General features: G+C 48.7%; 1 protein-coding gene across 9 annotated transcripts in view; it reads left to right on the top strand.

Annotated features, from left to right (window-relative positions):
* The window catches only part of MAPKAP1 (MAPK associated protein 1), a 259,514-nt gene that overhangs the window by 202,501 nt on the left and 34,644 nt on the right, over positions 1–22,369 (top strand). For all 9 annotated transcript variants that reach the window (XM_017350085.3, XM_017350084.3, XM_002720432.5 and 6 more), the window contains one exon: positions 9,253–9,393. In XM_017350085.3, coding sequence (XP_017205574.1) covers positions 9,253–9,393 — 141 coding nt within the window. The remainder of the gene's footprint in view (positions 1–9,252; positions 9,394–22,369) is intronic.

Below are 22,369 nucleotides of genomic sequence, written 5' to 3'. Positions count from 1 at the left end.
GACATCTGGTGTGGTTAGGAATGAATGAGTGGAGGGGCCGGTGCTGTGGCTCACTTAGTTAATCCTCCGCCTGCGGTGCTGGTATCCCATATGGGTGCCAGGTCCCGGTTGTTCCTCTTCCAGTCCAGCTCTCTGCTGTGGCCCAGGAAGGCAGTGGAGGATGGCCCAAGTGCTTGGGCTCCTGCACCCACATGGGAGACCAGGAGAAGCACCTGGCTCCTGGCTTTGGATCAGCATAGCTCTGGCCGTTGCAGCCATCTGAGGAGTGAACCAGGAAAGGAAGACCTTTCTCTCTGTCTCTCTCTCTCACTGTCTAACTCATCTGTCAAATAAAAAATAAAAATTTTTTAAAAAGGAATGAATGAGTGGAGTGGAAGGAAATGAACAGGGGTGAGAGTGCAGGGAGAAGAGACTGAGGGATGGGTGGGCTCTAGCACGCCGGGCCTTGCGGGTCCCCTTCCGCAATCTGCTCGTTTAGGAAGGTCTGCAAACCGGAAGCAGCTTCTTTGTGATCACCTCGTACAACAAGATGGCCTCGATTTATTGAGGAGAGTCTGCAGTCTCCAGGTAGAGTCCTGCGGCCCGCCTGGCTCTGACTTCAAGAATGTAACTGTAGTGCACTGACAGCAAGGATCCGCTCCTGGTTGTAGCGTGGCAGATCTGAGTGAAGGCTGCATCCTACCCTGTGATCCTGATGGCTTTGAAGAGATTACTGCAGAGGGCCGAGTGTGGATGCGCATGGTGTTACAGTATATCACCTATTGATTGTGTTTTAGAGACCAGCAAAAATGACGAGTAGCTGAAGGGAAGTGTTTAATAGAAGAGAAGCTTTGAGCTTATGGGACTTTGGGGACTTGAAAGGCCTCTGGAAAAAAAAATGTGATGGATGCAGAGAGCTAAGAGGAGTTTTTCCCCGCAACTCACGCGCCCAGCTTTGAGTCTGACCGGAGGAGTGCAGAGAGTTCGGTTGGAATCCCTGATTGCTTTGTTCTGGCGAGGCCAGGCATGCTGGCATTCTTCTTAGATTCCACGGGGGCCCATGGCGTTGTGCCTGCATACCCAAAATGGTTTGTGTGCTGGTTAAGGGCACAGTTTTGGTGTTAGAGCTGGTTCATCTCCCATCTCCAGCTTCTACTTTCTGTGATGATAGCCACAGGATGACATCGTGTTTCCCACCTGGATAACAAGATGAAGAGGGCATTGGGAAAATTCAGTGAGATCATGTATTTAAAGTGCTAAGCACAGTGGCTCATATAATAAGCCCTCAAAAAATGTTATCTGCTATTACAGCCATTGAGACAGGGTTCCCCCTCCCAACACTGTTAGGGAGTCCACATGGAAGACCAGGAATGGTGTATGAGGTTCTGGTAGTCGAGACAAATACAAGAGACTGTATGCAAACCTCAGGGACCGTGGTGATGAATCTGTGTCACATCAAACGTTCGTCCCCCCTGCAGCATTTATTAGACATCTGTGTGACATGGGCTCTGTCGGATGGAATCTCGCCGCCCTTGGGGGCTCCGAGTCCACAGGGCGTGCAGCATTCACCTCGTAAGAGACTTACCAGGAGACCTTCACCACAGGGCTGCAGGGCTCAGGAAGAGGATCAGGGAAGATTACGTTTGGACTAAACCTTGAAGCACATAAATGTTAGAGACTAGAAGGGGCGCTGTGGCCAGGTGGTGAGACCTGAGCAAAGATCCAGCTTAGCCAGGGCAGGCGTGGCTCTGTGGGAAGTAGCAGTAGGCCTTGGAGCTCAAACACGCAGAAGTAGCTTCGTTTCCTCTCCGTGCAGCCGGTGCCTTGTGTGGCAGGCAGGGTTTGATAGTGTGCTGGGTCCTGCTCTGGGTGTCCCCGCCGCCTTTGCCTGCCCCATTCAGGGCCCCTGGATTTTCACATTTGCTTCTGCATTCAGTCCCTTGGCAGTGCGGTTGTTTTGGTTAAAGGATATTAAAAAAAAAAAGTGATCTAATACAGATATGTTGTTGGAAAAGGGAGAAGTATTTCAATAACTTCTTTTGATGTTTAGATGATTGTTGATAAGAACTGTTATTACCATACCAAAACTCAAGTAATCATTTCTTAAACATTAGTTACACACTCTGACCTCAGAACCATATCAGGCCGGCGCCGTGGCTCAATAGGCTAATCCTCCACCTTGCGGCGCCGGCACACCGGGTTCTAGTCCCGGTCGGGGTGCCGGATTCTGTCCCGGTTGCCCCTCTTCCAGGCCAGCTCTCTGCTATGGCCAGGGAGTGCAGTGGAGGATGGCCCAGGTGCTTGGGCCCTGCACCCCATGGGAGACCAGGAAAAGCACCTGGATCCTGACTCCTGCCATCGGATCAGCGCGGTGCGCCGGCTGCAGCGGCGGCCATTGGAGGGTGAACCAACGGCAAAGGAAGACCTTTCTCTCTGTCTCTCTCTCTCACTGTCCACTCTGCCTGTCAAAAAAAAAAAAAAAAAAAAAAAAAAAAAAAAAAAAAAAAAAAAACCATATCAATAAACTCTTCATTCCTTTGTGCACTTGTAAGAAGGTAAGCATGAAAAAGACACTATCTTGGGGCCGGTGTGTGGCTCAGTGGGTTAAAACTCTGCGTACAACCCTGTCATCCTGTGTGAGCACTGGTTTGATGCAGCTCCCTGCCAGAGCATCTGGGAAAGCAGCGGAAGATGGCCCAAGTGTGGGAGACCCATGTGGAATTCCTGTCTCCTCACTTAGGCCTGGCCCAGGCCAGGCCAGGCCATTGTGGCCATCTGGAAAGTGAACCAGCAGATGGAAGACATCTCCACTGCCCCCCTGAATGCCCACCTCTGTAACTGCAGAGAAAACGACAGTGTCTGTTATGAAAATGGCTGAAAGTTACAGAACCGCTTGGGGATGCCCTCCCACCGCTGTGAGTGCGGACTGCGCTGTGAGATGAGAACCACTGATGGCGTGTTGGCAGTTCGCAGCTCAGCAGTCCCTTTCCTTGGCACTTCTCACAGGAGTGTGGTGAGGTCGGCGGGCCAAAAACAGCCTTCAGTATCACTGGGAAGGAAAGGGAGCAGCAGAAGGAACTTGGGCCCCAGACTCCGACAGGCCTGTCCCACTCTGCCTTTACTTTTTTGTTTTTTTAAAGATTTATTTATTTATTTATTTGGGAGGCAGAGTTACAAAGAGGCAGAGGCAGAGAGAGGTCTTCCACTCACTGGTTCACTTCCCAAATAGCTGTAGTGGCCAGAGCTGTGCTGATCCCAAGCCAGGAGTTTCCTCCAGGTCTCCCATGCAGGTGCAGAGACCCAAGGTCTTGGGCCATCTTCCACTGCTTTCCCAGGCCATATCTTTTTTTTTTTTTTTTTTTTTTTTTTTTTTTTTTTTGACAGGCAGAGTGGACAGTGAGAGAGAGACAGAAAGAGAAAGGTCTTCCTTTGCCGTTGGATCACCCTCCAATGGCCGCCGCTGCAGCCGGCGCACCGCGCTGATCTGATGGCAGGAGCCAGGATCCAGGTGCTTTTCCTGGTCTCCCATGGGGTGCAGGGCCCAAGCACCTGGGCCATCCTCCACTGCACTCCCTGGCCATAGCAGAGAGCTGGCCTCCCAGGCCATATCTAAGATGCTAGATCAGAAGTGGAGCAACCGGGACTCGAACCAGCACCCATATGAGTGCCACAGTGCCTGCCCCTCTGCCTTGACTAACACTGGGGTCTTGCAAAGTTTTGACCCAGTCTTGACCATTAATCTCAGGATTGGGATCCGAGTTGACATTTCTCGACTCTATTCTGTGTTCTTTGTAACGTTAAGTCCCAGCCCTCGGTCATTGCACAGCGCCACCTGTCTTCCTTGGCCGCAGGCTTCCTGCCTCACCTCCGTACGCTCCCCTTTGCGTTGCCCTGCCCTGGCCTCATTTGGCCGTTCTTCTCCTGAGACAGCTGCAAGGCGGCGTCGCCCCTTCCTCCTGCCTGATTTCTTCCTGTAGAGGCTGAGCTGCTTCCTCTCCGAGATGTTTTTGTCCCCACATCTTCCCACGCTGTGAATGCACTCTCTCCTCACTCTCTTCCAAAGTGCCGTCGTCAGGCCATTTGAGCTCTGGCACTGAAGTCACTGTTAAGCCTCACCCCAAAATTTGATCTATCACAATACATCTTTGAGTTATTGCAGCTGGAGCGTTTTGACACGATACATTATGGTAATCCATGGCACATAGAGACATTAGTGCTCCCGACTTTGACAAAATACATTGTGAAGTCTTTGAAGGCACCATTACAATTTATCTTGTCATTCATGAAGAGACTCAGTTCAACATTAGTGTAGATGAACACAGTGTGGCTTTTGTTTCATTTGATTGCTTGTGACCTTTTTAATTGCTAATTTAACAAAATACCAAAGGGTTATATTTCAATTAAATTAACAATTTGAGGAAGGTTTTTTTTTTTTTTTGTATGTTTATTTTTAAGATGTTCTGGTTCTAATTTTCACTTTGAGTGGATAAAAATGTCTTCTCTTTACTAGAGAAATGGGTTTTCTAATGTGGAGTTCAGAGTACAGTCATCATTTTAATATGCCAAAGGTTCAGTGCCAGCATCTTTCATGTGTGGTTGGGGTCACCCCTTCCAGAAGGGTAAACGCAATAAAGGGATACATGCAGATCCACTGAATCTTTCTGGTCCAGCACAATGCTTTTGGTGTAATACTTTGCTCTTCTCTCTTTGTCTTTAGGTAGAATCTTAGCCTGCACCTCTCCCTGCCTTGTACTGCATCCCTTGGGCTCTCTAGCTAGTCTGTAAGATCCTGAAGATCAGGAACCCTGCCTTGTCCTCACTAATGTCCCCCCACCCACAGCCAGCACACTGCAGGTTGCAAGTCACATGGATACACAGACCTGCCCCCGCCACACAATGGCACTCCTTGGCCTGTTTGAGAATTGGCACCAGGGTTCTGAGACCAGAAGTTCCCATTCCGTAGATAACCTGCTTTGCAGTGAGCAGCAGGTTTGGAGGTGACTTCAGCACTGTTCCTTCCCAACTCTCTCCGCTGCTGTTGCCCTTCTGATCATAAAAGCAAACATGGCCCTTGTCAGCCAGGGCAAGGCTCAGAACTCACCCAAGTATCAGGGGCCTTAAATCGTCAAATGGGATATGAATTTACACTGTCAGAGAGTAGAAGGTCAGTGCAGGAAGCATTAGTGTGTTGAGCTAGCTCCAGCTATATAAGTCTTGAACAAAATTAATATAAGGAAATTGACAAGCCTTGCTGGTTATTCCATAGCTTTAAGACCTCTACTAAAATCCTATCATCTCATCTGCCCGTTATTAACATTTCAGCAAAATATAAAGTTTTCATTAATCTCCCACATCAAATTTAGGAGTGAAAACTGGCACTTGTTTGAGCTTTTAGGACTACATTAGCTGGTGTATTAAACAAAATATGTCATTCTTCAGTAGCTTCTATAAGAAGCTAAATCAATTTCTAGCCATATTTATGCACCACTTTATCTAAAAGCATCTGAATTATCATTTACAGCTAAGATGCTTTATTAGCAGCTGGCATTGAAATTGCTCAGTAAAAAATTATATGTCACGTTATAGTAATTTTTAAATTGGTTTTAATCCAACATCGTAAAATGTAAAAATCTTAAGTGTGTTTTTTTTAGTAATTGGCATTTTAGCATAATAAGCTGTAACCTCTTTGCAAATCAAATACCTGCAATATTTAGAAAACACTAATTAGTAAAGAAAACAGAAGTTCTTGAGCTCAGAGCTAAGTCGTATCTAATAGTGGCATTTTCTCAGAAAAGATAATTTCAAATGACTTTTAAAATGTTAAAGGACGTTACATATTTTACAGAAATTCTCCATAATTCTCATGTATTAGGAATTCTAAAATAGAAATAAATACATCTAGGCAGTTACATTTCAGTAAAGTTGTAGATTGGAGAAAGTGAATGATTAAAAGTCCTAGCCAGTGCCTCAGTTCCAGATGTGGACATCACCTGGAGAAGGTGGTGATTGTGACCACAGCATCTCTGACCAGAGGCATAGGTGTTGTACCCAAGGTTACCCAGCGGCCCCCACAGACAGGGCAGCTGTGCTAGGATATAGCACCATGGTGTTAGAGTCCTCGGCCTCTGCAGTGCTGTCCTTCCTGTAGACATAGCACCTGTATTCACCTGGTAAATTTTCACTGGGCTCTCGCTTCAGTCATTTTCTGTGGTCATTTACAGCAAAATGGAGGAATCTGGAAAACATCATGCTGAGTATACTAAGCCAGTCCCAAAGGGCAAATATCATAAGTTCTCCCTGATCTGTGACAATTATCTGAGCACCTAAAAGGAAACTTTTAGAACTGAAACTGACACCATGAGAAGCAATGACTTGATCATCCCTTGTCCTGTCGAGGAACAGCTTACTATTTTATTCTTTTTAGTATTTTCTTTTTCTACTTAATACAATTGGTTGAACTCTTTACTTAACACAGAATTATTCTTAGGTGTTTACAGCACACTCATAGAATGACAAACACCCTAAACAGCACTCTGGCCTCAGAATCAGTCCTTAAGGCATTCGGATCTGGTTAAAAAGCCCATGAGAGCATTTCAGGCATGGAAAGTCATGACACTGTGGCAAAAAATGACCTAAATGAAAGACCTCTGCGAGAGATTCCAGTGGAAAGAAGGGGCCATCAAAGAAGGAAGTACCTTTCTCTGAAGGGAGGAGAGAACTTCTACTTTGATTATGGCTCTGTCTAAATAATGTCAGAGTTTGTGGACTCAAGAGGCTTCCATAGCCATGGCAGCTCATGACAAGAGCCTCTGGTGATCACTGACGTCATAAATAAAGAGTGTCAATTGTTAAATCAACAACAGGAGTCACTGTGTACTTGCTCCCCATGTAGGACTCCCCATCTGTAACTAGTCTTCAAACAGTACTTTATACTTTGAGTGTCTGTGTGGGTACAAACTGTTAAAAATATTTACTTAGTATAGAGTTGATCTTCTGAATATAAAGATAATTGAAAGTGAATCTTGAATGGGATGGGAGAGGGAGTAGGAGGTGGGATAGGAGGGCAGTTATGGGGGGAAAAATCACTATAATCCAAGTTATACTTAATGAAATTTATGTTTATTAAATATAAGCTTTCTATAAAAAATTTTAAAAGTGAAAAACAAAAAAGATTGATTGATTGATTTAAAAGGCAGAGATACAGAGAGAATGAAAGCTTCCTTCTACTGGTTCACTCCCCAAATGGCTGCAATGACCAGGGGTAGGCCAGGCCAAAGCCAGGAACCAGGAGCTTCTTCCAGGTCTTCCACGTGGGTGCAAGAGCCCAAGGACTTGGGCCATCTTCCTCTCCTTTCCCAGGCACATTAGACTAACACCACGGTGCTATATCCTAGCACAGCTGAATTGGAAGAGGGGCAACCAGGATTCAAACCAGTGCCCACATGGGATGCCAGCTCTGATGGTGGAGACTTAACCTTCTATGCCACAATGCCAGCTGCTGGCTCTGGCTTCATCCTCTGCTTAGGTAGTAGCACTGGCAGGGTCTCGGCTACAGCAGTGAGTAAAGCCATCACTGTGCATGTAGAGTGGCAGGCAGATGATTACTGCCTGTGGTAAGTGTTCTAAAGGAAAACACAGGGTGCCGTGCCAGAAAGAGCAGGACTAGATTTGGGGGCTGCGGGAAGTCTCCTTGGAGTGTCGCTTGAGCTAAGCACTTTGGCAGGAATCAGGAGACCAGGAGAGCAGGAGGTGGGCAGAAGGGTGGCCTGGGCAGAGAGGACAGCACATGCAGGACTCTCTATGATGGGACTCTGTTGGAGGCCTCCCCACATCCCGACGCAGAAGTGTTTTGTGGGTACTATACAGAGCGATCCGAGCTGGGAGTTACTGTAGTGCTCAGAAGCAGAACATGCAGCCCCTAATAAATGAGTTCAGTGTGAAAACATTTAGGTCCAGTGTTAATGGCGCAGTGAATTAAGCCTCTGCCTGCAATATCAGCAAGCTATGTGGACACCGGTTTATGTTCAGCTGCTCAACTTCCGATCCATCCCCCTGCTGGTGTGACTGGGAAAGCAGCAGGAGATGGCCCTAGTGCTTGGGCCCCTGCCACCTACTTGAGACACCCAGAAGAAGCTCTTGGCTCCTGTCTTCAGCCTGTCCCTCCCCAGCTGTTGCGGCCATCTGGGGAGTGAACCAGCTGATGGAAGATAGATCTCTCTCCTTCCCTCCCTCCTCCTCCTCTCTATGTAACTCTGACTTTCACAGAAATAAATAAATCTTTAAAAAAAAAAAAAAAGAAGAACCTTGCTCTATAAGCAATGAGTGTAGGAAAGGAAAGTGTGTAGTTGTCAGGCTACCAGGTAATTAACAAAATTTTCCAGTTTGATATGCAAATCTCAAGTTTTCCATTCTCTGAACTCGGGGTGGGGGGGATGAATTTTGACAGTTCTAAGGTGATGGTGGGTGGGCCTTAGGCCAAGGGAGCCAGGTGAGCAAACGCTCAGAAGAACAGAACCTTGGGCATGCTGCAGCCTGAGGACTTCAGGGAGAGCTGAGAGACAGCGGGCTCAGAAAGTGACGCTCCAGCCAGGTTAGGGCTGCACTGACCACTGGGCTGCAGGACACTGGGCTTGGTTCAGGAGCCTGGAGCAGCCAGGTGAGACCTTCGAGCAGGAGTCTTCTTTGTCCCCAGTGTCACCTATCAGAACACTTAGCGTGTGCAAGGCTCTCGTCGAACATTTGGTGAATGAATAAATGATAGAAAAATCGGGAAGTCTGTGGCAGCTGGATTGTGGGGTGGTCTGGGGGCCAGAAGACTAGTGAGGAGACTATCCCAGTAGCCAGCCCCCGCCTGAACCTGGAGGCTGTGGGGTGCGGGGCGGGAGTGCTGTTAGGCAGCCGGCTTGGGGAAATCCTGGAAAGGACAGGAATTCTTCAGTATTATTTTGTAACCAGGAAAATCACATTTAGGAAAAGAACAAGACCGAGCTCTTGCTGAGAGGAGGCAGGAATTTTTCTATCCTTGTACCCCTACTGCCAGCCATGGGCCTGCCCTGGAACAGCCAGTGTTTGTAGAATTAATTGTTGAATGATTAATATGTTACCATTCCCTGTTTACTGGAACAGCATTATTGAGTCATCGCTCAGCCCTTTCTTCTCTTCTCCAAATTAAATAGCCCATATTATTTTAATTTATCCCAAAGCATTTTAAGCAGACACCATTTGCCAAGCCTCATGTATCTTTATGTGGTAAACTCCTTTTTTCCTCCCCAGGTTCAAGGGCAGACGGAGTTTTTGAGGAGGATTCGCAAATTGACATAGCCACAGTACAGGATATGCTTAGCAGTCACCATTACAAGTCCTTCAAAGTCAGCATGATCCACAGACTGCGATTCACCACCGACGTGCAGTTAGGTAAGTGTGTGAGCAGACAGTGAACCAGGCCCGTGAGGTCAGTGGTCTGTGTAGAACTAGGGAAAGGGGCGCATGCGCCTTTTGTGTGACCTGAGTGGCTGACTGTAAGGTCATCTGCTTTCTGAGAAAATGTTTGAGCAGTGAAATTTAAAGTACAGCCTTTTTCCCACCTGAGTGCTCTGTCTTATCTTCTTTTTTATGAAGCAGAAGATTAGAAATAGAACTAACTAGAGACTCTTTTCAAAGTGATTGACTTCTGTGAAGTTCCATAACCCTGTTCGCTCCGAGCCCCGCCTCCCCCTCGCGTGCCGTCCCTGGGCCTGCTGTGTAGCACTGCCACCCACCTTGCCTTACTTGGTGAACTCACTGCCTGCGGGAAGCTGCTGGTCCTCTCAGAAGTTATATTGGATCATCACCAGATAATCTAGAACTAGCTTTCCACTAATACTTGCAATTAGTTTGTTCTGATTAAGTGTCAAATTTCTGTTTTGACCTAAGCCTAACAGGAGTACCAAGTGTGACAGTAGTCAACATAATATTAATACTTTATCATCGGCCGGCGCCGCAGCTCAACAGGCTAATCCTCCGCCTAGCGGCGCCGGCACACCGGGTTCTAGTCCCAGTCGGGGCGCCGGATTCTGTCCCGGTTGCCCCTCTTCCAGGCCATCTCTCTGCTGTGGCCAGGGAGTGCAGTGGAGGATGGCCCGGGTCCTTGGGCCCTGCACCCCATGGGAGACCAGGATAAGTACCTGGCTCCTGCCTTCGGATCAGCGCGGTGCACCAGTCGCGGCGGCCATTGGAGGGTGAACCAACAGAAAAGGAAGACCTTTCTCTCTCTGTCTCTCTCTCACTGTCCACTCTGCCTGTCAAAAAAAAAAAATACTTCATCATCATCATCATCATTGTCATCCTGGCCACCTTTCAGTCACTATTGCTAAGTGTTTTCCATGTATTGCTGAACTACTGAAAAAGTGGGTATTTTTACTGTCCCCCCAACAGAGACAGTGAGTGGGGTGCAGAGAGGTCAAGTCTCAGGCCCAGCTCCCACAGCAGGTTGTCACAGGCAGTGGTGTCAGGAGCCAGACTCAAGTGCGCCTGCTGCTCCCTGACAGCTGGTCTCCCTCTTGTGATGGGCGGTGTGGAGGAGCAGGGAGGGATATCAGGCTCACTGCAGCAGGGAGCTGAGCTGGACGCTGGCTCTGCCACACCACCCTTGCCTGGAAAAAGTTTGAATTCTAACTCTAAGGCTCACAAATGTCACGTATGTTTCTCATAATAAAACCTTTTCAAATGTTGGCATTAGCCTGAATCTGGCTAACGTGTAATCTCAAATAGTCCTGCCCAACTTGAATGACAGGAGCCTGCAGTGTTCTGACGGTGCACTTTGGTGATTAAGAGGGGCGCAAATGAGCCACCTCCGGCTGAAACTGGCTCTGGCAGTAAACAGTCACATAGCAGTAAGCACGTTTCCTCGTCTTTCTAAGCCTCAGTTCTAGCCTGTTAAATGGCAGTATCAGTAGTGCCAGTTTCCTAGACTTGCTGTGGGCAACAAGTGAGACACTGTATGGAAACTGCTTCCCACGGCTCTGGTGGCTGGTCAGCTGTGGATGAGTGAGAATGTTGGGAGGCAGTTTGCTCAGGGAGCAGCACCCTGAAGAGCCTGATGCCTGGGTTCACTCTGCTCACTGACTAGCTGTGTCTCCATTGTCAAGTGGTTTGGAGCCTGGTCCCTCGTCTGTAAAATAAAGGACAGACAGCCTCTCGTTCAGAGGGTAGCGTTCGCAGAATACTTGAGTGCCTGCTGTGCAGCAGGTACTCAGTAGACTTTAGCTGCTGGGGTGAGGGTGGTTCTGTCAGGCTGCAGAGATGAGTCTGTACACAATGACTGAACTGAAGACAAAATCCACTTTTCCTCCTTCCAGACACCTGTCCCTCCTCACACAAAGCCATAAATATCTAAACTGGTAAGATTGCTAGTTTAATGTTAGCTCTTGAAAACACACAGTTGTTTGTCTTCTGGTATCTTTGCTAAAAATAAAAGTAGTAAGACTACTCTAAAAAAAGCCAGATCTCCCCCCCCAAAAAAAAAAGAACATGTGCCACGTGATCTTATTGGCATACTGTTCAAATTACGCAGAAATGACCCCGTGCAAGGAGCAGTGACATTGGTTATCCTGCCGGGTGACAGGGCAGCACTGGCTGTGGAGGTGCTTCTAGGTTCTCTTCCCTGGTCTGGGCACTGATAACGTGGAAATGCAGAGTTTGTGGAAAATTTAATAAACTCACAATTTGTGCACTTTGTTTGTAAATTCAATTCAAAGCCACTAAATAAGAACACTGCTAAGGGAATGGGCATTTGGCCTAGTGCATAAGACACCTGTGCCCCTTATCAGAGTACTGAGTTCAGTTTCCTGCTCTGCTCCTGACTCCAGCTTCTCACTTAATGCAGACCCTGGGAGGCAGTGGGGATGGCTCAAGTAGCTGGGTCCCTGCCACTCACATGGGAGGCCTGGATTGACTTCTCGCTTCAGGCTTGGCAGCTCTTGGGGAGTGAACAGTGGACATGAGCTGGTTCTCACTCGTGTTCTCAAACTGGGAGGGGGAAAAAAAAAAGAGTGCTGCTCAGACACTGCTGTGCTTGTCTGTACTGCTGCCCAGAGGCAGGGGACCGGCTGAAGCCCGCTAAGTAGCCTGACCTCCGTCAAAACAGTGGCCCCAGGTTGTGTGTTCCAGGTGGGCGTAACCGGCAGATCCAGCCCTGCTGCCGCCCGCTGTGAGAAGCAAAGCCTTGGCTTGACAACCCAGATCAGGGACTTCTTCCCTCACATTGGTCAGATTTTGACTTGTATGTCAGTACTTCACAAAGTTCATGAGAGGCACAATTAAAAGGTAAATATTTGGGAGGAAATGGTTTTTAAATCCTTGCGTAGCTTTTCCATAAAACACGTTTACTGTGAATTTTTCAAGACCCCATGTATGTTGATTCAGGGGGAAAGTCCACAAAAGGACCTATGGGAGGAGCCCCAGAGCCATAGCCAGTCAGGACTGGTCTGAAGCCCGGCTTTGGCATCCATCTGCAGTGTCACTTTGGCTAAGTCCCTTCCCTTTTCAATCTTAGTTTTTTGGAATTAAAATGAAAATTATAATTTTAACCTTTTAATGCTGTATGAAAATGTCTAACCTATAGAGACTTGTTTCTTTTTTATTTATTTGAGATGCAGAAATAGAGTTCCCACTGGCTGCTGGCTCACTCCTCATATGCCCATCATGACTGGGACCAAGCCAGGAGCTGGGAACCCAATCCATGTCTCCTGTGTGGGTGGCAGGAACCCAAGTTCTTGAGCCGTCACCTCACAACTGCCTCCCAGCATCTATGTTAGCGGGAAACTCAAGTAGGAGCCAGGGCCAGGAATCAAACCAGGTTCTCTGAAGTGTGCTTCAGGCCTCTTCGCTGCTAGACTGAATGCCCACTCCCAGAGATATCTTCTACATGGTAGTTTATCCTAATATTAGCTTAGTCATTGTTCATTATTCTGCCCTCCGCCTTCTCCTGGTCCATCATCCTGCAGATGAGGAACCAAATCACTCAGATTAGGTGGCGACTCTCCTGGCAGAGTTTCACTTGTGACAGTGCGGTTTGGTTTGTTTGTTTTTAAAGAATTATTTATTTATTTGAAAGGTGGAGTTACAGAGAGGGACAGGGAGAGGGAGAGGGAGAGGCAGAGAGAGAGAGCCTTCCATCTGCTGATTCACTCCCCAAATGGCCACAACTACCAGGGCTGGGTCAGGCAGAAGCCAGGAGCCAGGAGCTTCTTCTGGGTCTCCCACATGGGTGCAGGGGCCCAAGCTTCCGCTGCTTTTCCAGGCACATTTGCAGGGAGCTGAAGTAGAGCAGCTGGGAATTGAACCAGTGTCCTTATGGGATGCCAGTGCTGCAGGCAGCTGCTTAACCCGCTATGCCACAGCGCAGGCCCCAACGATGGAGGTTTGTTCCGTAGAAAAGAATGATGACTGAGATGGGATTGTCTCCCTAGGACTGAGAGCAGTTCTCTGAAGTGAAGCCACTGGAGGCCAGGACCCAGTCACCTCTGGATGCTTCCATGGCACAAATAGCTCCCTCTAGTGGAGAGTCCCAGCTCTGAGGTGCTTTGGAAGCAGCCAGGTGTTGTCAGAACATTTGTCTCTATTACCAGTCTAATTTGTCTTTAGCATTATAAGCCGAAACTTCATTAATTAGCCCTAAGGAATGCTGTGATAATAATAGAAGCTGGGCCCATAAGTACTGTGTCGTACATAAATAAATAAGCTTGCTTTCCATCCCTGTGTAGTTGGGTCAGGTGTGTAACTCAAGACCCCGACCCTCCTTAACACAGATGACAGCACCTCTTCATTCTAGCAACAACAAAGCTGCACACTGCAATCCAGGAGTCGTTTCCTTCTGAGAGTCGACCGCCCAGCAAGCACGCACCCTTTATGAGCAGTCAAGTGAGCAGCTGGAATCAGATCAGTAAATAATTTATTTTATTTCACCTGGCTAGCCGGGTGCTTCAGATCTTTCCTGACACTGATGGATGGTCTCCTCTGCCCATCCATCCCGTGTCAGCCAGAGCAGAGGTTTCACGTGGCCCCTGTGGCAAGTTCTTCTAAGTGCTGAGTGTCTGTGTGCCACATTTGCCCAGCATCCCTGCCGAGTCCAGAAAACCACCTGAACGTGCTGAATTAGTGATGTGTGCAGGCATGCTATGGAGGATCAGAATCCCCCAGTGTTCTGGTACCACTCCAGATGCCAAACTTCTGATGGGTAGTAGGGGCCACAGCGCCAGCGTTGCCATCTGCCATTTATTTCTGAAAAAGGAAGGGGATGAAAGACTCAAACTTTGATCTGCAAGACCCAAGCTTAAACCGACTTCCCACCAGATGTGTCTGTGATGAAAATCTGTATTGGAGTCTATTTAACAAAGCCTGTGGCAAAGATCTGATCTTTTGAGAACTGTAGTTTTTAAAGATGTATTTACTTATTTATTTGAAAGGCAGAGTGACAGAGAGAAAGGGAGAGACCAACAGAGAGCTCTTCTCTCCTCTAGCTTACTCCCCAAGTGCTTGCAACAGATGGGGCTGGACTAGGCCTCAGCTAGGAGCCAGGAATTCCATCTGGGTCTCTCCTATGAGTGGCAGGGACCCAGGTCCTTGAGCCATCACCCTCTTCCTCCCAGGCATAGTAGCAGGAAGCTGGATCAGAACAGGAGCAGCCAGTACTCTGTCCCAGGCACTCTGATGTGGGATGTGGGCGCTCCAAGCAGCAGCTTAACCCACTGCAGTTTGCGCCAGGCACTTTCTTGATTACTCCTGTTACATGCATTGGCGCCTAAAATCATAGCAGTATTATTAGCAAGTGCTGACATTATCTCTGACTTTTAGGGGGAAACTGGAACATAGGGAAAATTCTAGCAAGTAATGAAGCTGGGATCAGAACCCAGTCCTGGCTGAGGACAAGGCCCGAGCCTACCTGCTGTGTCACACTCTGGGTACAGAGCATCACTGTGCTAACACTCTGTGGCTCTGTGGCAGTTTACGGTATACAAACAACTTTCACCCGAGTGCCCCATTCACTCCACAGAGCATTGGACCTTATGGTTCTGTTTCATGACTGAGGAAACTGAAGCTTGGAGAAGTTCCTGAGATAACATTGGGTGTAGTGCATACTGGCACGTAGCTGTTGTTTAATAAGTACTCAGTCTTTTCCCACCCCTTAGCCATCAGGAGTTTCAGTAGGGTACCCAAACTCAGATGCCAAACCCAGTCCGTGCCGCCACAGACATCCCAGTCAGTACTCACCTTCACCACGGAGCTGGTTACTCCTCGCTGACTAGTTCAGAGCTGGTGCCCACGCCTCTCTCTCCTCCCTGCCCTGGCTCTGGAGCTGGAAACCAGCACAGCACAGACAGTTCACCTTCCTCCTCCACTCTTCTTTAAACATTGCCCATCACTCGCTGCACTTCCTCCCTCTGAGCCAAGACCTAACCTCAGTCCTTTCTCCAACACAGTGCTAGAAGCAGCCCCTACCAACTGAACAGTTTAGTTTTCAAATTGAAATCTGTGTTTGCCACCCCTGCTTTCCTGACTGAAAACTTGCCATACAAAACTGGCATGCCTAACCACTCCTCTATTTCTGTAAACATTCTTGGAATCTCTCTTCTTGTCTCCTTCCCCTCTGGGTTGGGCCTAAAAGTCCATATGTCCTTTAGGTGTAACCCAGCTTGAGCTTACACCACGTTGAAATTATCTTCATTAGCTTGATCTCCCATATGCCCAATCCTTTGTGTCTGATGACTTCAGAGAAGGGGTGCTACCCTAATGTACCAAAGCTAGTACAGAGAAGTATTTTGGGGGAACACTGAGACTAAAAAGGGTCAGGTGATGAATGCCAGCCTTGATAGAGGCACCCATAACGTGCTATGAGTAGGGGTTGACTGGCTGGCAGAAGCTGGATTACGATGCACCAGCTCAGAGGCTGCACAGAAGCCTATGCAAGGAACAAGGCCAAGAGGGACAAGACATCACCACAGTGTCACCTCTCATTTGTATGGCACCTTAAAGAGGACTTGCAACCTGACCACATGTCAGAGTCGCCGAGCTCCTGGCCTCGCCCCAGACCTGCTGGCTCTGAGTCTCTTCTTAATTGTGGTGTTTGGAAAATGCAACCTCTCAGTATCCAGAGGACTTTCTCATCCTTATCTCTTTGTCCAAGCTCGTTTTTACTTCCTGGGCAGGTCAGCCTGGTTTTCCCAACAAGGTCTTAGGCTGGGAAGTAATGTGACTGTTGTGCCCTGTCATGTGTCAGTGTAGACCCTCCCCATTTACCCAAGGAACAGGTTACTGAACATATCCATGCGTTCCACCTGTGTCATAATTTCTCAGTAATAATTCTCTGTAGAATCTACAGATTCTCTGTTGGGTGGATAGAGAAAGGATATAAATAGCTTCTACCAGAAGGTTCCAGGTTACCTCTGTTATCTCTTCATAGAACAGTCCAGTCATTATGCTTGTGATCATAGCATCTAAGGCTGCTACGTTCCTTCCATACGTACCTTCCATAGCAGGTGTTTATCAGCAGTGTCAAGTGCAGTGCCACATATCTTAGGGAAGGTTTCATCTCATAAACCGACTCCGGTCAAGTTCGTAGTGATTGCCCGGAGCGTTATGCTGAGATGGCATCTTGAGATGTGTCTGTGGCTGGGCCGGCGCTGTGGCGTAGCGGGTAGCATCGGCATCCCATGTGGGCACCAGTTCAAGTTCCAGCTGCTCCACTTCTGACACAGCTCCCTGCTGATGTGCCTGGGAAAGCAGTGGAGGATGGGCCAGGTCTTTGGTCCCCTGCACCCACGTGGGAGACCCAGAAGAGGCTCCTGGTTTTGGACCAGCCCAACTTCAGCCACTGCAGCCATTTGGGGAGTGAACTGGCAGATGGAAGACCTCTCTGTCTCTGCCACTCTCTCTGTTACTCTGCCTTTTGAATAAATAAATAAATCTTTGAAAAATAAAAAAAAAGAGATGTGTCTGCAGTAACAGAAGGGAACCCTGTGATTGACTGAAGATGTGTGCCCTGGGCCTGAATGTGATGAGAAGCAGCGCATTTGCCATCCATTGCCTTCCCTGCTTAATTTGTCCCCCGTCGCACCGCAGTGGTTGTTTAACCCCCTGGTCAATAACTACAAGCCAGTGCTCAAAGGAAGACTTTGTCACAGGGTTGTTGTTTAATATATAACATCAAACCCAAGAACGTGGTTGACAGCATGGGGCTGTGAGGCCAAGGGACCGAAAACAAGCCGCCGTGGCCTGGGCTTTGTGGCTGCACAGGCTCATTCTGACCATGGCCGCAGTTCTGGGTGGCTGTGGAACACAGCTCAGGTAGTCACATACGCAGGAAATTCATGTTCTGAGGAAGGGGTTGGTCTTCCTTCCGTGTTTAGATTTCATTTTCTCATGGAACTCTGAGGAGGTAGCACTCTCCATTCCAAAGCAGGGAAGTGAGCACAAGGAAACATGCATCATGTTCAACTCCAGGAGCCCGGGGCCATCCGGTAATTCCAGGATGACAGTCCTGGAGCTGAATGGTTGTTTTGCCCCTACTATGCACCCAGAACTCAGAGCTGACTTTAATGCTGACAGTTGTGTGAGAGAGCAGGACGGATACCTACTACCAGTGCTGCCGAAAGAAAATCATTCCGTTGGCTGGCGCCGTGGCTCACTAGGCTAATCCTCTGCCTTGCGGCGCCGGCACACCGGGTTCTAGTCCCAGTCGGGGCTGACCCTCTTCCAGGCCAGCTCTCTGCTGTGGCCAGGGAGTGCAGTGGAGGATGACCCAAGTGCTTGGGCCCTGCATCCCATGGGAGACCAGGATAAGCACCTGGCTCCTGCCATCGGATCAGCGTGGTGCGCTGGCCGCAGCACACTGGCCGCGGCGGCCATTGGAGGGTGAACCAACGGCAAAGGAAGACCTTTCTCTCTGTCTCTCTCTCTCACCGTCCACTCTGCCTGTCAAAAAAAAAAAAAAAAAAAAAAATCATTCCGTCACTTCGTGCTTAATGCAGTGACTGGACGAGGGGACCCCAGCTAGGAGTGTCAGCAACTCTAGCGGCTTTCTCTCGTTCTTTCTCTCTTTCTTTCTTTCTCTCTTTCTTTCTTTCTTTCTTTCTTTCTTTCTTTCTTTCTTTCTTTCTTTCTTTCTTTCTCTTCCTTTCTTTCTTTCTTTCTTTCTTTCTTTCTCTTTCTTTTTAATAAACTTCTCTTTTGATTACATTTTCCATCAACTTTGTATTTATTTGAAAGGCAGAGCAAAAGAGAGAGAGAAAGACCTCTCTTCCCTGTCTGCTAGTTCACTCCTCAGATGGCTATAACAGATAGGTGTGGACTAGGGGCCAGGGGCTGGAAACTCCATGCAGTTCTTCCACGGGGGTGCAGGGACCCGAGCACTCCAGCCATCCTCTGCTGCCTCCCCAGCACATCAGCAGGAAGCTGGATTGGAAGCAGAATGTCCTGGACTCGAACCAAGCACTCTGATACAGGATGTAGGTGTTCCAAGTGGTGGCCTCACCTCCTGCTCCATACGCCTGGCTCTCATCCAGCCTTCTGCATTCTGTGTTATCACTTCCGCTGTTACCAGAGATGGCTGGAGTAGAGTTCTTGTCACCCCGTAAGAAAAGACTTTCAGACATGAGATGCATGTGGTAAGCAAGCCAGTGAAGTTCAAGGAAGCGGTGCCCCCGACAGGCCGGGTGTGCCTCCCCGCAAGGAGCTCAGGCCCAGTGTGAACTCAGGCCGAGGCTTCTGTGGTGTGCACTCCACTTCTTCCCGTGCTTTCTCCCCCCCCCCCCCCTTCTTCTGGGATGCTGCTGAGCGAACGACAAACTCTGAGACATGAGATTCCTCCCAAGGCGTCACTGCACAGTGCGATCAGACCAGGTAGCCCCCCTGGTGGTGGCCCAGGAGGATTCTCTTGAATCCCCTCTCCCCATCAAGGTAATGAGACACAGGCAGGACCTTGCATGTGTAAACAGCAGGCTACCTCCAAAGCACGCTTCTAAGGCTGCTACGTTCCTTCCCGTGTGACCTTGTGTTTCCCCTTCAGCCCCTTTTACACAGTGGCTAATGTCCACCTTCCTGCCCAACACCCCCCTGTGGCACCTGGGCTCCAGCAGCGTAGGCCCCGAACAGAGGGGTCAGGATTTGCCTGCTCAACAAACACTATTAGGAGTTCTCTTAGGGAACAGCAATACTGCTGAGCTGGGATCTTAAGCTCACCTGAAGTATCCATTTGCCAAGAAGGTGTTCAGTTTGGTGATCTGCCCCAAAACAGAATCTTTGAAACTGCTTTTCTACAGAACGAACTTAGCCTTCATCCAGAGACGGGCATTGCTGGGAGTCAGCAGTCCGGGTCCCGTTGAGTGAGCTCTGCCCTGGCACCAAGCCCTGCGCGCAGTGCTGCTGTGCATGTCTGGGCCACCTGGTAGTTTGTATGCCAAAGGTAGCAGTCTGGACAGCTGCACCCACACTTGTCACCAAGTCTTTTACTTGCCACATGATGGATCTGGCAGCTCTGAGCTGTGGTTCCCACCTGGTTTCGAACAGTTAACCCCTTGGGTGGAACCAGTGACCCTAGGGCCCAACACCCGACATGATCTCAAGAAAGTAAGGTTCTCCAGGATTTCATTTCAGTTGTCACCCACAAAACAATGTTGTCATCTGTGTTGGATACCTGCCGCAGTGGTGAAAGCGGTGTGTTTTATCCTGTTCTGCGTTCGATCCGTGTGAATCCGCCCGCAGTATACACAGAATCACTTGGCGAGGCAGGAGAGCTGCCCTGTCTCGGCGTGGCCTGGTGGCGTGGAGCTGTGAGTTATGACTGCAGCTCTGTTGTTAATGGGTGACATCACACAGGTCGTGTCCCAGCCCTGAGTCGCAATTTCTTCATAAGGAGAATGCGCGCCCCAGAGCAGGTGATCTCTGAGGTCTCATTAAGCCCAGCAGCCTGTGTGTCTGATCCTGCACGTAAATTCAGTCGAGTTCCACAGACTTCCCTGACGCCCTGTGGATGCTATCGATTGGTGGTACATATTCAGCAAAATCCACTCTGGCAAAGAGTTGTTCAGTGCCAATCCCCGGGGGCTCTTCCGGGCTTTCAGAGGCTCTAGGTAGCCTGAAGACAAGAGGATTGTAGGCTTGTATAAAAAGCTACTCCAGGATTTAACAACGGTGGGGCTTTTGCAGTCTTAGATTCAGAGTTGTAGGAAATTGATGACTGAACCAAGCTCATAATATCAAAGCAAATAAACAATAACTCGAGAAACACACTAAGAACATGGACCATTAAATGCTTTGATTTTTGCCAACATGTTGTTATAACTTCCTGGAGGGATATTTTAAATGTGCCTTAGGGGAAGGTGTGCCCCCTGAGAGTCAAGGCTTGTCCTCTGGGACAATAGGAAACAGCAGGCAGGCTGGACACATGCTAGACACAGCTGGCCCCGGGCTCCGGCTCAGCCTTGTGGTTGGCTGTCTTGACGTTTCAGCTTCTGAGGCCCATCTTCACTGATAACCTGAGTAGTAATTGATGGGTCTCTTTTTCTGTGCCACCACAAGCTAAGCTTGTATGTGCTTGGGCCAGTTCGTCTTCATGACCTTTTGGGAGCTGGAACGGTTGTTACCCTCCTTTTACGAAGTAGAAAACTCAGCACTACCACCCCCCCCACCCCCCCAGCAAGGGAAAGGTAACTTTGCCAGATGACGTTAGTGGGAATGGCCCAGCAAAACTGAGGTCTGCAAGTTAATGACCTACAGACCTTATAGGATAGGGAGTCTTTAGCACAGATAATTCACACTCCATATCTAAAAACAACTTCCTGATGACAAATTCTTAGAGGGTGTGGGGAGGAGACATGCCAGTGACACTTGGTGATGGGAGGTTAAGAGCAGGATTCCTGGGATGAGAGCATCGGCCTCCCCAGCTGGGCAGTTGTTCTGTGTCTTGAGATTCCTAGACCGGGATGGAGAGCAGGTATCAGCGAGAATTCTCATACCCAGGCCTAGGACCTTTTTTCCACTGCCCTCCTGTGGCTGGCTGATCTCCCCAGCCCTGACTCACAGCCCTGGGCCCAATGCCTGGCTCCTGATAATCCTAGATTCAGTAGAAGTAGCAGTGCTAGCCATGAGCACATACCAGGCACTGCTCCATGCTTTATTTTACTTGATCCCTAGACTGAGCCCCTGAGGTAAATATTACCACCATCTGCATTTTACAGCAACGTGCCGTGGTCACAGAGTTAGGAAGTTAGGAAGCAGGAACCTTGGTGCTTGGACCCAGGACGTCTGCCTTCTCTGCACCCCACCTCTGAATAGGAAGTGGGCTGATTGGTGAAAGGGTCTAGCACAGGGGCTGCCCAGAGTAGCCAGGGACGGCAGACGGTGCTGATCTCCTTTTATGGAAATGCTGTGGTCAGCTCACACTGCCGGGGCCTCCCTGTGATGACGCTGCAGCCCTGGACTAATAGTTTCCACGGAGAGTTGTGTAGACATTACAGTTGTGTTTTTGTTTATTTGGAGCTGTCTTGTTAGGAGAGGATTTATACGCTGGCGTTGATGTAGGACAGCAATCAGGCGGTGTTTTCTGCCTCTGACAGTTGGTGTGATAGTTTGCTTCCAGTGAAGTTTGACTCACTGTATCTGGAAGCTGTCAGAAGTGGAAGCATGAAAAGGTCATGACAGATGGCTGTGGATAAGTGGGTAGGGAGGAGAGCTGGCAAAGGAGACAAATGGCCTCCCTTGTTTCCGAGGGAAAGGCTGACCCTGGCCACTCCAGGCAGGCCCAGGGCTCTCTTCTCCCGCCACGACTAGAGTGGCTGGGACGTGGAGAGAACGCAGGGCCTGGAAGGCCTTCCTGGCAGCTGCACCGCTGGGGCTCTTGAGAGCTGCCGGGTGGAGGCGCTCTTCCATTTAGGGTCACGTCCGTGATGCCAGTCTCAGAACTCGGCGTCCTCATTCCTCCTCTCAGTACAAGCTGAGAAAAAGTGTTGAGTTCCCAGGTGAAAACCAGGGAAAAAAGTCAGCTTCTAAAATGACATTTGTGAGTATTGTGGGTGAAACTTATTTTGGAATAATACAGGAAAGGAAAGGATGTGACCCCACATCCAGAGGTGACTGCTTTTCCAGGCGGGTGCATTTCCTTTTTTGACCTCTTTTCTATAGATATTTTTCCTGTCCTTTTCACTTGTGTTGTATTCTAAGAATTTTTCCCAGTCAAAACTCATCATGACCGTGTATTTCATCCCACTTGGATGAACTATTCCACTATTGTTGGCCATTTAAATAGGAGAAATATAAACTTTAATGTTTATTTTTGTATACTGGAAAGGCAGAGCTACAGGGGAGGAAAGATCTCCCATCACTGGTTCATTCCTCAGATACCTGCAACAGCCAAGGT

Source organism: Oryctolagus cuniculus, chromosome 1 (genome assembly GCF_964237555.1).
Source record: "Oryctolagus cuniculus chromosome 1, mOryCun1.1, whole genome shotgun sequence".
NCBI lineage: Eukaryota > Metazoa > Chordata > Mammalia > Lagomorpha > Leporidae > Oryctolagus > Oryctolagus cuniculus.
The sequence above is the reverse complement of the archived record's forward strand: the minus strand, read 5'-3'. Positions and strand labels throughout refer to the sequence as shown.